Source organism: Vespula pensylvanica, chromosome 5 (genome assembly GCF_014466175.1).
Source record: "Vespula pensylvanica isolate Volc-1 chromosome 5, ASM1446617v1, whole genome shotgun sequence".
NCBI lineage: Eukaryota > Metazoa > Arthropoda > Insecta > Hymenoptera > Vespidae > Vespula > Vespula pensylvanica.
Window position 1 is genome coordinate 5,969,830 of NC_057689.1, and position 16,070 is coordinate 5,985,899.

At 37.8% G+C, this 16,070-nt stretch overlaps 1 protein-coding gene across 2 annotated transcripts in view; it reads right to left on the reverse strand.

The window, feature by feature from the left end:
* The window catches only part of LOC122629575 (dipeptidase 1), a 49,765-nt gene extending 35,889 nt beyond the window's left edge, over window positions 1-13,876 (reverse strand). For both annotated transcript variants that reach the window (XM_043813135.1, XM_043813136.1), the window contains exons 1-2: window positions 13,728-13,876; window positions 10,229-11,959 (exon numbers count right to left, since the gene is read on the reverse strand). In XM_043813135.1, coding sequence (XP_043669070.1) covers window positions 10,229-10,353 — 125 coding nt within the window. In that variant the 5' untranslated portion in view covers window positions 10,354-11,959; window positions 13,728-13,876. The remainder of the gene's footprint in view (window positions 1-10,228; window positions 11,960-13,727) is intronic.
* Window positions 13,877-16,070: the final 2,194 nt, after the last annotated feature.

Sequence of the window (16,070 nt, forward strand, 5' to 3'; positions counted from 1 at the left end):
CAGCGTCCTCAACCTCGTCGTTGTCGTTGTCGTAGTAGTTGCGTTGTCGACGTCATCGTCGTCGTCGTCGTCAATGTATTCGTCGAGACGCAACACAATTATATGTACGCCTATAATTATTTCCTTAACGTTTTCTCGTTAGATATCTTGCGTAACTCAAACGCGATTAAGTCCTTTGTTAGCTTGGAAAGAACATTGTGCAGTATCTAGATATACGTATAAGTTATTTTGTTTTATTTAGAAAACACTCGCTTTTATGTACGAGCGAGATTCTTTTATTTGTTATTTTTTTTTAATCTTCTTTATTGTCTATACATTTTTCAGATATTTTTTGAATTCTAGCGGCGAATGAAGCGAGAGATATAAATCGTTTACGTTTCACAAATTTGCACGTTGCTCTTTTCAAGGCTTCGACCGAGGTAGCCCACAAGCATCCTCTTTCATAACGAATGAATCTCGCGAAAACGCATTTCTCTCTCTCTCTCTCTCTCTCTCTCTCTCTCTTTCTCTTTCTCACTCTCTCTTTTTCTCTTTCTCCTGGTATGCGTATGCGAATCTATGTACGTGCCGTTAGCCAAACAAATCTGACCGAATTCGGAGATGGATCTCTCGGCCGTTTACCGCTTAACCATACTACTCGCCGGTAGAATGCACTTTGTATGCGGTACGAGCGGAGTTTAACTTCGAGCAGAATTAGGTAACCAAACGAGCGAACGTGCCTTCCCTATACAACCTCTTCCCCTCCCTTATCTTATCCTCCTTGTACAGTTTCCTCCTTTAGCTACTACCAAATATTATCCGTTTATCGAGCGTACCGTTCGATACATTTTCGGCTTCTGTTCTTCAAATGATTACTTTTAGAAACTTTCGGATATAACAATTTATATTAATCCAACTTCAATTTAGAATTTATAGTAACAATTATATTAATATTAATTTCAATATTAACAATAACAACCTCTAGATTCGTCGTCACTTGTGTTTTATATTATCGAAAATAGTTGCGTGAATTGTATTTAAAAAAAATTGTAAACATGGATCGTGTGGTAAATATTATATTACATGGCGATGTTATTTTTTTTCTCTTGTTTTCTCTCTGTCTTTCTCATAGGTTACGAATCTAACTAACACTCCGGTCGATCAATTTTCATTCAAAATTGTTTCGATCGGATTTTTTTTTATCAATCACCTCTCACTTTTCCATAGAGTATTCTTCGTGAGAAGGTTCAAATCGTTCATTAAATTATTTGTCACATTAAATTTCATTCTAGATTTTTCAACTTGTACGAGACATCAAGCATCCTTGTTATCCTCTCTCTCTCATTCTCTCTCTCTCTCTCTCATTTTATCGTGGGCATGCATTCAATCTGAAATAGCTATTAGACTACTTGCTTGCTTGCGGGATCTTCTTATCGTTGCTCGTGGATTTCTGTTTGCTGATTTCTCACAAGTTCTGCGACCTGACTCTAAGTTGAGGGAGGGAGAGAGAAAGAGAGAGAGAGAGTATACTCGCATAACTGCTTCGAGGGTAAACGCAAAAGTTGATCGAGTTTATAGCCGATCGTTTCTCGTCATCGTAAATCATTATTGTTCATTGAACATTCGTGATTTCATTCGATACATTTTATAATATTTTTCAACTCCTTCCTTTTATTTATGATCACTGAAATAAATCGGCTCGAAATTACGTACGAAGATATTTCCGAAATACATACTTCGTTGAAATTGTATCGCTTGCGAATAATTATAACACAAAATACGATGGAACTTTAGACGACTTTGTAATTTCGCTTGTCGTTCGAAAATGAAACAGGCGACTTTCGTTTAGCCATTGTTCGGAAGCGTTCTTTGTTAACGATTATCGCGAATAGCCGTCTATGTCACGGGTCTGATCGAAAATTCGTGTAATCGTAAGCGAGCTAGCGAAACGTATAAAACTCAACGATTCCTGATACAGATATATATGGAAGAAAAATGATCGTCGATATATGGAGTTAGTATATGGTATGAGATATTTGAATAATTCTTAATCAACATAACGTTTACACGAATTTGACTGGGTGCTTTTATACATCATCGATGATGTGTATGCACAAGCATATATATGCATATAATCCCATCGAGTAGCATTTTATATCATGCGTAAACTAAATGTTTGTGCGAGTAAAATCGATTAACAATTTTTTTTTTGCTATTTTCTTTATTGTTTCTTATTTAGTTTTCCTTTCTTATTTTACTTTTATTATTTTTACCAAGATAATAAAAGCCTTCGGATAGCATCGGACCGTCGTCATTTTCGCGAGAGTCGTCATGCAACGATCGTTAACTATCGGCCGTTCGCATTTAGTAATGCATAAAAGTATTCACTGGCGTTTGGCCGACGGCCAGACTCGTGTTTGCAGCCATCGATAATACGAGACGTCATAAAAATTCTCTTGCTTATTGGTTATAGTCACGACAGTCGATTCTTCCTTCCTTTTTTCTTACTTACTTTTATTTCCTTTTTTTCTTTTCCTTTCTTACTCCTTCCTATAATAACTAGATAATTACTTACCCAGTCGGATTTCATTCAATATGAAAAAACCGTCTAAGAAAATTCCAATTTAAATACTCTCCCGTAACCCCTTTCATCCGATGTGAATTCCTTACATCCGAAAATTCCATGAATTTCTTGCAATGTTATTTCCCTCCGATACATTGACCGAAGATTCACGAATCCCCATCGTTCGTTGGAAATACCGACAAGCCGTCCGGTATTTTCATCGAACACATATTGGTCGATATTTCGAATTGCACGAATAAATATCGATTGACAATTTGAATATTATCGTATCACGGATTACGTCTGATAGATGAGCTTGGTAATCGAATCGTTGATTTGTAACTGTACGGACCATATTGCGCTATGTAATAACGAAAGAGAAAGAGAGAGAGAGAGAGGGAGGGTGGGAGGGAGAAGTACTAAAATGTAATTCGAAAGACGGCCGGTCGAGCTAATCGGTGATACGTATGCAGAGAATGCAGCCTGTATCCAAGGAGTGAGATAACTTTAACGTCGATCTCGGTTAAAATGGTGGTGAATTTTCGTCGTTTGCCAAACGACCGGAGGGTGAGTAGGAAAAGGTTGATGAGAGAGAGAGAGAGAGAGAGAGAGAGAGAGAGAGAGAGAGAGAGAGAGGTGGGGGTTGAAAGAGGCTGGCTCGGAGTCGTGTGTTGAGAAGGGTGGTTAATTGGCAAAGCGCGATAAGGTGTCTGGCCCCGATATGCATATGAATGGTGAATATTCCGTTTGCTGGATGCGGTGACGTCACTCGAGATGCAAATGCGACTTCCGTGCGCTCTCTCGAGTTCTCTCTCTCTTTCTCTCTTGGCTCGAGCCTATCGACTTTCCTAGAAATACAGGATAACATGGCAAATGACTCTGCGACTTTTCTCTAATTTAACTGGCTAATTCTTGATTGAACTTATCATTATGTTATTTCATTGTGTTCGTTAAGCAAAGCTATATATGACGATAATTTCATGTAAAACAGTTGAAAAATTGTATAGAGTCAGGAAAAAGTGATCAAGGGATTGAAAGGAACATAAACGTGTAATTTAGTTAATCGTTCATGGATTGAACGGTCTATTAGTTAATTCATTTTTCTAAGCTTGATATTTGTGACGTTGTTTTGTTTTTCTTTTTTTTTTTTCATTGGCGTTATTCAATTCGATCGATATGTCATCATTGGGTTTCTTAATCGATCGATCGAAAAGAATTATAAGAAAATTTTATAGAAAAGTTTGATTTAATATGTTGTTGGTCACGTAAGAAAAATAGTAGAATTTGTGTAAAAGAAGGCTTAATTGGTTACTAAGAGAAAGTAGCGTTGAATAGTTTTTAAGAAAACGGAAATAAAATCAACAGTCAAGAGAGGACTTTTACTTCGATTCGCGTAACACCCTTTTCATGTTTTAATTCGTTCGCTATGAACTTGAGACTTAACTGTTTTCGCGGTTATAGCACTTCTAGCCGATTCATAAAACGTAATCCGTGGCATTGCAGTTCTGGACTCGGTAAACTTTGTTAGTACCTTCTCAAAGTTACACTCGCTTTCGTAGTGAACGCAACGCTCGCAACCTTTTATCGTATTAATAATGAATATACGCCGTGAAGTATTACGTTCTATTATATAGCGTCATCGTTTCGGGATGACAATTGACGTTTCGTTTAAAATTTGAAAAGGGAATGATTTTAATACGTTTGAATGTATGAAAAATAAACTAAAATGCTTCTTTATTATCTTTATTATTCGATTAATACATCGATATATATTTTTCGGTCGATCATTTTAAACATCAATGATTATATATTATTATCGAATGAATCGATTTATTTTTATTGTTTGTTTGTTTCCATGTTATTTCTTGAAATGTATCGATAACTTTGAAAGTCATCTCTGCGAGATATTCGACATCATCCATGGCAGTAGTAGTTTGCTTGATCGTTCGCTCTCTCGTTCGTTCGTTTGGAAACTTTGAACTTTTGAGTTACGTTCTATGTAAGAGCTAAGATCTGAGATCCGATTTCGTAGAACGAGGTCGGAATCCCGGGAGGTCGGGTTGGTCGCCTCGGCGCCTTCGAGGAACTTCAGCAAATCAAGTTACGCGTTGCTGCTGCATTAACCCCATCGGAAGTTGGTGTCTGTTCCTTCGTAACCCTACATACCAATGTTTCGCGGACATCCAGACTCGAGAAACGAGCTCTCTCAACATAGATTCCTGTTTACATCGGTGCACGTTGTCCGTCTTAGCCGTATTCAAGGACCAACAGCTTCCATCTTAGCCACTAAATGCATTCATGGCTTTTCTCTCTCTCTCTCTCTCTCTCTCTCTCTCTCTCTCTCTCTCTCTCTCTCTCTCTTCATTTGGTATATTAGTCGATTCATTCCGTCCGCTGAATTTGCGTTATGAGACACGAAGAAAATTCGAATACCGAACAATTTTCGAATATAGAGATCAAATCGTACATATATAAGTACTTATATGTAAGATGTATATAAATATTTTTTAATAATTCCGTGTTATCATACTTTGATAGATTCAATTACAAAAGAAACGATAAATTCAATTTTTCCAAATCTTCGATTGAAACCATCTTTATAATTCTCGGCACGATTATTATAAGGAATTAGGGCCAATCCGATATTCTCTTTTCTTAATAGATCTGCCTTATGCGCAACGACTTGAAAGAAAAATCGGTCACTCGAGCCTCGTTTGCGAATATCTTTTATCTTATATTTTATCTTCCGTTTTCTTTTATTTCAATCTATTAACGAGATTCAGAGATGGACGATAGTGTCAACTAAAATAATGAATAGAAAGATAAAAATATAAAAGTTACGAATCTTCCTATTCATTACGGGGCTATTAAATTTTAACGAGATACCGTGTGATCAAATACAGAAATTTGCAAATGGACAAAACGAATATATGCTTCAAATCAGTGTACTTTTGACAACTTATCACGGAACAAAGTGTCTAGATCTAATGAGGAAGGTAATTGGTGTAAAGTGCATTCGTATCAAAATGCAGTCGGATTAATGTTCGTTCACGTTAAATATTCGAGTTGATAAGTACGCCTCGGGGTAGTGGTGGTGATAGTGATAGTAGGGGAAACATAGTGGTATGGGTACTCACTCGGTAATGGCGAAAGTTAGTCGAAGTCGAAATTTACGTAGCGAAATTTCGGACGTTCTCGTTCCTCTACCAATTTCGAACGAGGTGCGAGAAATAGAGAGGAGAAAGGGGAAGGAGAAGGAAGAGAGAGAGAGAGAGAGAGAGAGAGAGAGAAGATAGTGAAAGAGAATTAAACGAAATATGTAGTTGCCGAAATCCGATTGAAACAACAAAACTAAACATTGTACTTAATTTATTTTCGTTATTATGTGAATTCTTTTCTTCGTTTGTTATCGTAACTTTCTCGTGATATAATGTATATAACCCGAAAAGAAATAAATTAAGGAAAGTTTATCGGTGTTTTCTCAGCAAAATAAAATCACGAACTTGAAATAAACTCTGCGCACACTCGACATCTCTGAATAGAATCACTTACTCTCTTTCCCTCTCTCTTTCTCACACAAAGAGACAAACTCTTTATATCATGTAATATTGGTTAATAGCGATTTTCATCAAGCGAATGCATTTGTCCAATGACAGGAAAGGGATATCGATCGATTTTTAATTACTTTTCGATATGTTAATAATTAAAAACTCTCCTTTCGTTTATGTTTTTAACATGGAACAGGACTCCCGATAAATCGATAGAAATTGTTTGAACCAGAATATTTAGGAGTTCTTTGTTTCGATGAGAAAAATCGTATTTCACTTGTACATATATACATTTGTACATACATATTCTTTTTTTGAAAAAATGAATCAATTTCATAGTAATTCTGATAGATATTTGTCGTTTAAACATTCTGTATTTATACATAAGTGTATGTATAAATGTATGTATGTATGTATGTATGTATGTATGTATGTATGTATGTAGTTTGGAGAATCGTCTCTCAGGAAAACAATTCAAACTTGGATGCTAGGTCCTGTCCAAATAATGTACTACTTCGGCGAATCAACCAGCTCTAGGAGAATTTTCGTGAAACAGTTTCCAAAGAATTGGAAAAGAAGATAGTAAAGAGACAACGCTTGCGAAGACTTTCTTCGTCGAGATTATTCTGAATGAATGTCTTCCGAAAAGGGAGAATATTCATTTTACCCAAGCGAAAACGATATTACCCTGGTAAGGGTAGGGTAAGAGGTTGATATCTAGAAAATAACAAGTTATTTGCCGCATATTTTGAGTTATATGCTTCATGGCCGTTCATCTTTATGTATCGGATTATGTAAATGAGAATCGCAGGATTTCGCGAGTTTTACCGTTTCTTTATATATCATCTCCTCACGAATATTTTCCGTTATGGACTCTATAGATGTATTTACATGATGTGTATATATATATATATATATATATATATGTACGCATATATGTGTATGTACATCGTCTGATTTTCACGATGTTTTTCTCTTTTTATTAACACTCAAATGAGATTTCATCGATATCTCGTGATCGATCCAACTTCCTCTTTTCACTTTTCTTTTTTCATCTCTTAGTCGTCTCCATGATATTTGTCCGCACTATGTGCAACATCAATTTGTAAATATGTAGGAGAGAAGATTTTCGTGAGTCGGGTACATCATGTCGGCTCGTTTTGTTAATGCAAAGGGTTATACGAGCGTATGCACGTCTTATAACACGGAAAGATCATGTTTCTCTTATGCTCACTGTTTTATTCTCAAAAGGAACGAAGAAGACGATGTTACTTACTTGTTAGAGAAAGAGAAGTGCAAGGAACTTGCGACTAAGTGGAAGAAGCGCTCGGTGGACTTGTTGCTTTAAAAGGTTCATCTCGAAAACGACGACGACTACAACGTATAAGAAGAAGAAGAAAAAGAAGAAGAAGAAGAAGAAGAAGAAGAAGAAAAAGAAGAAGTGGTAGACGAGGAAACGTGCGATCTTGAAATCATGCCCTTTGGAAAGTCTCGCAATTTCCATAGGTTTGCTCTCTCAAATCCTTTAATTACGACTTTGAACCGTCACGAGGCCGAAGATTAACTCGAAAACATTTCGAAATTAAAACGTTTCTCGTGTTCCTACATCGATCATTTTCTAGCGAACGAAATCAGAAAATATTTCATTTCTTTCTGTCTCTCTATCTTTTTCTTTCTCTCTCTCTCTTTCTGTCTTTCTCTTTCTCCCTCTCCCTATTTCTCACTTTCTTTCTGCTTGGAAATATTGCAAGCTGAATCCAGGAGATTCTTCAACGAATCTCGAAATTCTTTTCGAGAAGATGAGAAACGAGTTGGAGGATATCGAAGCTGTGATTCTCTACCTGTCTCTTTCTCTCTTTTTCCCACGAATACTCTTCTCTCTTTCTCTCTCTCTCTCTCTCTCTCTCTCTCTCTCTCTCTCTCTCTCTCTCTCAGTCTGTTTGTCTGTCTTTCTCTTTCCTCTTGGAAATCTTTACGAGCAAGTCGCGAGAAACGAAAGAACTCTTTCGAGCCCACTTCCTTTCGTCATTCTACCTTTCCGTCGACGAAGTTCTCGTTTCAGTGACCTCCTCTCGTAACGTCGGACACGGTAATTAAATATTTCTGGTCGGGGATGAATATAACGAAACAGTGGCTTCTAATGTTAGTTAATTAGTCTTTTGGTTAAAACGTCATCAGCTTTGAAGGAAAGAGAAGAAAAAAAAAACGTAAGAAAGAGAGAAAAGAAGAAAAGAAAATCGATTTAGTAAGCGATCTCTCATCTTTTTTTCTTCTCCAAAAGTTTTTCAAAGTGTTCAGGGAGTAGTTATAAATTTTTCAGGAGTATTTCTTTCTCCATAATTTTCATTGAACCTTTCAAGTTATACAGATATATATATATATATATATATATATATATATATATATATATATATATAAGCACGCGCGTATACACACACACATACATATACATGTGTTTGAAATCCTTAGTTACGGGAAACTAGAGCGGATTACGGATTTTCCGTGCAGACTATATACGATGGTAGAAACTAACTGAAGAAGAATGTATCGTAGTCTGGTAATCTTTGCATATAACGTTAGCGTCTCTACGGCGCCGGGATGAGACAGAAGAAAAGGGAGAAACTTCGAAGGTACGATTTAAGGAAGCAAACGTTGCTGTATGCCTTTATATAGTCTACAGTTTCAGTTTGGTGGATTTATACGAAGCACGCGATAAGTTTACTTTTTCGCGATATATCCAAGCAAGAATTGTGGATTAAAGCAGATGTACAGTGATAGAGACACATATATATGTAAATACGTAGGTATATATTCAGGACGTGTATACGATAGACATCAGATCGTCGTTTAAAGAGAGAGAGAGTGGTCGTTGCCGTCATGCGATCAGACTCGAATAGAAAAGAACAAAAATAGAAACTATTATTCTTGGGACAATAGGCCCATTGAGGTTTTTACTCGTTATCGGTTCTCGACGAGTTCTCGTACTCGATTACTAGTAGTAGTAGTAGTAGTAGTAATAGTAGTAGGTGAAATCATTCGTATTTCTTCACGACGAATGCTCTTTATCACACCCTTACGAAATCCTTTCGAAATTTCAACTTCTAAAGCCTGAGAAAGAAAAAAGCGAAGGTGCTGATACGTTTATATAGATCTACGTTTGTGTGTCTGTCTCTCTCTTTCTCTCTTTTTCTCTTTGTGTGTGTGTGTGCGTATCTATGTGCGTGTATATATAACATAGTGGTAGCGAGTGGAAGAGACGATCACGAAAAAAGAGTGCAATTTGCAACGACAAAGGGCGACTCTCGTCTGCTTCCTGATCCGATAACCTATTTGGCCGATACACACTGACGGTAGAGACACACATATATACACACAAAAACACACTCACGCACATCTATACGTAAAGAAAGCAGTCTCACAAACGTGATACGGAAGAAAGAAAGACACGCAAGGTTGTTCCAGACAGGAGAACCGGAAATTCGTATCTAACCCCTCTACACCCCCTTTTTCTTATATCTCTATCTTTCTCACTCGACTTCCTTCTTTCTTTTCCTTCTCCCCTTTACTCCTACTCCTTTTCGTTTCGGTTGCCCGAGAAACTGAGGGATCAAACAGCCACAGGCTACTCTCGAGTAAATTCTACTATCTTTTACAGCGCTTTTTCTCTAGCTTTTCTTCGTCTCTCTCTCTCTTCATCTTTCTATGTCTTTATTTCTTTTCTTTTTGATTTCTGCATTTCTTTGCCTTATTTTTTTCTCACTTCTCCATTAACGTCTTTTATCTTTCACCCTCGCGAAACTTTCTTATTATCTGTATGAGAATGCACGAGGCTTCAGAAGCGTCCAATTAAATTGCACTTTTTTATCTTTAAGAATAAAGAAATGGAACGGAGAGATATACAGAGAAAGAGAGAGAAAGTAGAGAACTCACCGATGTCTATCAATAAAACCACTCACATTATTGTTTTCTCTTTCTCTTTCTCTTTTTCTCTCTTTCTTTCTGTCTTTTTTATTTCTTTTTTTACTTATTAAATTCTTTTTACGAAAAATTCTTTTTCGTATGGTCTTACGCTCTCTCAAATACGAAGATATAACGATCGTTAAATTTAGATGATATAGATCTATGACATTGAACTTACCCGTCGATTAGCGGAACATCCCTGAGTATCCTTCGAGCGGCTGCAAGTCGATCTCCAGCGTGAGCTGCGAGCAGGATCCTCGTCAGGAGCTGACCCAGAACCATCACGCCCACCACCATCCTCATCCTCCTCCTCGCTGGACCCACAGTCCGTCCTTACTAAAGTCCTCATGCCATCACCGTCGACTTACCAGCTCTCTCTCTTTCTCTCTTTCTTCTCTTCTTCTTCTTTTTCTTCCAAGAAAATAATCTCTTTTATCCTTCTTTCCTTGCACTATTTCTTCTTTTTTATCCTTTCTTTCTTCCAAAAAACAAAACAAAAAATCACAAATTACGAAATCATCCTTCGAAAAAAACTAATATAAAAATGTACTTTTCTTCTTCACTCGTATTTTTAACACTTGCTTGATCCTTCTTCTACTTGTTGTTCTTTCTTTTCTTCTTCTTCTCTTCTCCTCTTCTTTACTTTTTTCTTATTAGTTCGAAGATAACAAGATTCAGAGATCAACGTTAGCCATTCTTCTCATGTCCTCTTTATCTCCGTGGTATTCGTCTTCGCACGTATCCAGAGCGTTGTCCTCGATTTCTCACTTCCAACACTCACAGGACCACTTTTTTTCTAGCGCCACGCTAGATTCGTCGATGTACTTTTCGTATCCTCTTTCTTTCTTTCTATCTCTTTTCCAGGAGGATTAACCTTAAAAAGTCATCCCTTTCGATTCGTTTCTTCTTTGTTGACACTGTTATCCTTTCTCTTTCTTTTTTCCTTCCTTCCTTCCTTTCTTTTTTTCTCTTTCTATTCTTATATCTTCCTCTTTTGTCTCTCTTTCTCTTTCTTAGCTTTTGAAACTCTCCATCGAACTTTGCCTCGAGAGATTTATTTCGATACCGCGATCCAATATCTTCTTCTTCAATCCAAAGCACCGTTATCTCGCGGTCCACTTTCGAGGATTATTCTGTTCCCTCACACATCCTACTCCATCTCGTCTTTATCTTTCCCGTTTCTCTTTACCCTTTCGAATGCACAATTTCAAGATTCGGGGAGACTGAAAGGAATCTTTAATTTGCATCCTTTTATGGAGTTTCAAAGAAGATCGTCGTCGGAACGTATTGGATCTTATATTTTCCTTTCTCTCTTCTTTTCTTTCTCTCTCCTTCTCTCTCACTTTTTCTGTACATATGTGTACAATATATAGATGTATACATGCACATCCATATATGTATATATATATATATACCCAAGAAAACGTTATTATTAGGAAAATTAAGGGTAGCTTAAAGTAGAAGTAAATCGATCGATCAAGAACTGTCTCAGCCAAATCGTTATCCTCATTTTTCTTACTTTTTCTTTCTTTTTTTTTTCTTTTCTTTTTCCTTTTTCTTTTTTTTCCTTTATCTTTCTCGATTTATCGGTACGAACTAGTAATGCCGAGTAAAGAACAGTCTCTTCTCATGCTTTGAAACTCCACGAGAAAAATGATATCCTCCTTATTATTCTTCCTCTCTCTCGGAACGTGCTCTTCTTCTCGTTCCTCGTTTCTCTTGACGTGCGATTTTCCGCATCATCTTTGGTAGTCGGTGATCGTTAACCCGCAGGGAGATCGATCGTACTGCCGTTGGTATAAATTCGGTACTCGATTAAATTTCGCGATTAATTACACATACGAAGGTGAACGACACCGTCGATCGGTGACTTTTTTCGGGACGTCATCAAGTAATGGATCGTTTTTGCCTGTTAACAAAATGGTTTTACCCATGAATTTTACATTTCAAGCATACTAACGTTCCTATCGTTAAATCGTAAAGTTTTAACATCGAAAAAGTAAACAGAGGAAAGAGAGACAGGGAAGAAAAAAGAAAGTGACAAGGGGAAGTATATTTCTTTTCTCTTTGTTTCTTCCTTTTTTGTTTTCTTTTTCTACAAAAGAAATGGGGAAACATTCGTGACTATCTCGTAAAACGATAATGTGCCTTTCTTGGTGGCTAATTAATAATTAGGATTTTATGTTCTCGGCACTTTTTTTCTTTTGCTTTATAATAAAAGAAGAGAGAGAGAAAGAGAGAATGAGAGAAAGAGAAAAAGAGAGAATGAGAAAGAGAGGGAGAGAGAGAGAGAGAGAGAGAGAGAGAGAGAGAAAAAGAGAGAGAAAGAGAAAGAGAGTGAGGTGACAATGAATCGGCAGTTCGTAGCCCAGGCGAGAGTTTAATGTCACCCACGACTAATGAGTTAGCCTGTTCATAATTATCAATGGACGTGGGCCCGGTTCGGGCGTCTAGTTACCACCGTGATACACCGGTATTTATCTACGCGTCGATGATTAATTAGCGCTAACGACGTTAACGATCATTGGTGCCTCTCGATTCCCTCGAACGAACGGATAGCCTTCGCGGCGTCACCTCTATATCTCTATCTCTATCTCTATCTCTATCTGTATGTCTCTTTCCCTATCGTCGTTCATCCGTCATTTCGTTCATCTCTATCTTCCTAATTCGACGTCTACCCCACTCCATGCCATTTTCGAGTTTGGTATTTTAAGCCAATGCTTGACAGCGGCCACTTTGCCGCGCGAAACGCGTCGGTCCTTCGAACTGTCTCTCTTCGTCACCATTGATGCTCGCTGGAAATTAATTTACCTTCGTTGCACGAAGCACGAAATTTCAACGAAATTTACAAATTCCAACAGTTTCGGCAAACGTTCGCTGATTGAATTCCTCGGGAGAAAAATCGTTGTGCTGTGTTTTCGAAACGAATACGGATTTTCTTTCTTTCTTTCTCTTTCTTTCTCTATCTATTTCTACATCTCTCTCTCTCTCTCTCTCTCTCTCTCTCTCTTTTTCTACGTTTTTCTTTCCCTAAAGTAGATTACATTTCACTCGTAATAGCTCCATGCACAAAAAAAGTTGTTGGTTAACGACGGTGTCGTCGGGATGGCGAGAAGGTTTGGTGTTTGGCGTGAAAGGGGTAGTGGATAGATCGCGACCGTTTTAAATGCTTGGAAAAAGCTTTCCACGTAGTCGAAATACGAAGAAAATGTAAGAGAGTAGCCGGATAGATGTAAGAGTTTACCAAAGAACGGCGAACTTTCGGTCAGCGAAACTTTACGATTCGTGGAAAACTTCTCGTGGAACGTCTTTGCGCGAATGAAAGAACGAAGTCCAGTGTGCGAGTTAAAAAGGAAAAAGGGATAGGAGGAAATAAGAAAAGAAAAAAAAAGAAAACAAAATAGAAAATAAAAGTGAACAAATAAAGAAACAAAAAGAGAAAAAATAGAGAGAGACACGACGTTCCTTTTCCACCCCTCTTTTACTTCCTTTTCTACGCCCCCTCTCTGCTCTTGTATTTTTACTGTTGTATTTCTTTACTCTTTGTTATTTATATATATGTATATATATATTCCTTTTTTATTTATTTTCTTTTCTCTTTTCTTTTCTTTTTCTCTGTTTGTTTCTTTTTTTTTAACTTTCAACGAGGTTATTAAAATACTTGAAATATCTCGCACCTGTTTCACGTTTCTCTTTTTTTCCCCGAATTTATTACGAACGGATATAAATTTATCGCCGATCTACTCGTTTCATCTCACGCAGCGCGTCGGTTGATTCGTTCTACGCGGTTCGGAGTTGAAGGCCCGACTGACGAAAACGTACGTAGAAACTCGGTACGAGCGAGGGCGCAGGCGCCTCCACTTCTCTCGCGACGATCTTCTTCTATACCTCCTCCTCCCCCTGCTGTTCCTCCTCCTCCTTTTCTCTTCCGGTCTGAACACTCTTTTCCTTATCCCCTCTTTCTCTCTCTCTTTCTCTCTCTTTTTCTCTTTCTTTTTCTCTCTCTTTTTCTCTCACTTATTGCATATCTCTTTGTCTCTTTCTCTTGCTCTCTACCACACAGCATCCTTCTTCCTTGAATCGTCCAACCAAGACTCCTTTCCTTAGACACTCTACGTGTCCACAGGGCACGCTGGCCCTTCGGCACGAAAGCAAGTCGAAAGCTAGGAGTACCGAGCTCTCCGTACTACTCTTTCTCGTTTTTCTTTTTTTTTTTGAAGTTCCACGACTACTAGCATAATTCAAGAGGAAAGGAAGAAGACCGAGTGAAGTGACTACGAGCTCTTAGTATCACAACAAAGAGTAAGGATTTCGATTTTTTTTTTTCTTAGAAGAAGACACACGATTAGAACGATTTCTCTTTCGTTATATCGAATTTATTTTTTCTTTTTTATATTATATTGATCGACGTGTCTTCGACGTGTGAAAATGTCTGAGAAGCTCTGACAAATCTGAAATTCGTCACGATATTGTAGAATATCCGAAAGGTATATCCCTTTCTTTTCTTTTCTTATTATCTTTTTCATATTCTTCCATTTTGGTTCAGCTTCTATACCATCCGCAAAGCCAGTCGGATGTTCGGTTCAAGCTCTCCGACAGCGGCGCGTAGGAGGAAACCGAAACTTTCCTGAAGGCGAGCAATCAGAAGTTTGGAATTACGAGGATGACAGATTGAAAATTCGTGAAACGAAGCGAACGAAGACGTTTGTGCAGGACGGATCTAATTTTGCGTGTAGCGCGACGATAAACCGATCTATCTTGGTTAAAGGCAGATAGGGTTTCGGGACTTTTCTCCGTTTATTGAGTTATTCCGCCTTATCCCCGATTTTGACCATATTTTTGTATCTCCTTATTGCCTTCTTCCACTTTTACCTTTGTTTATTTTATTTTAATCGAACAATCGATCGAGAAAACACAAAGTCGAATTCAAAGAGTCCCTCTAACGAGAATTCTCTATCTAATCTAATTGACGTGATTTCATTAACCGATTCCTTTAGCTTTTTCTTTCTTTTCCTTTTTTCTTTTTTTTAAATCCCAAGTGTCGTTTCTCGTATAAAACGCTTTGATTAGTTTCGATCGCTCAGTGGACTCTCTTCTATCTTCGTAGACGTACCTATCTAATGCAAATTTCACGAAAGAGGCTTCTGCTCGAACTATACAAATCACGTTAGCAGCTTCAGACACGCTCGCCGTTATCGTTTAGAAGCGTGCGTTACACACGAAGTCAGCCGCGTAGTAACACGTGCCAGTGTGATTTCGACGAAGCATCCTCGTTTCTCTCAAATCCCAGCCTCAGTCCGTGTCCCCCTCTCCTCATTCATCCATCCAACCAACCACCCACCCACTCATCCATCCACTCACACATACTCCTGCCTTCGTTCCTCCTCGCTCCTCTCCCCTTAGACAGCACTCAAACCGCTTTATATCGTGGCATCGACGCGTTCCATCCTACGTGCCTTTCGAATTTCATCCGCGGCGTGATTATAATAATAACGCAATCACCGAAAGTGCGGCTGGCCAACACCATAGCGCCATCGCGATTACTTCGTTACCTGTGTACTATTTTTCTCGCGTCAAGAACCTACGCGCGGAAGAGCGTTATTACGAGAGGCGAGAGAAATATATAACGTATATACCCATGTAGGTAGATATGTATATGTATATAAACGCGTATCGTAAAGGGTTCGTTCACTCTCTCTCGCTCTCTATGTTCTTGATTTATTTCGCTATCGTAATTTCATAGTGTTAAAAGAAATTCCATTACGTTGGAGAAATTTTGTATCTTTTTTAAAACTAATAATAATTGTCAATAAGTCCTACCATCTATTTTCTTACATCACTTTTCTTTGATATTTCGAAAGTAATAAGTAGAAAGACGAAATATTAAAAAATATCTCTGAGGTTGGAAACAAGCGTTGACAAGCTCAGAAATATCAGCTAATTTCTTTCTATGATCGGTCGTAACGATCCTTCTAATAGTTATGTACGATTTTTAGAACGAACTTATGTATTATAGATCG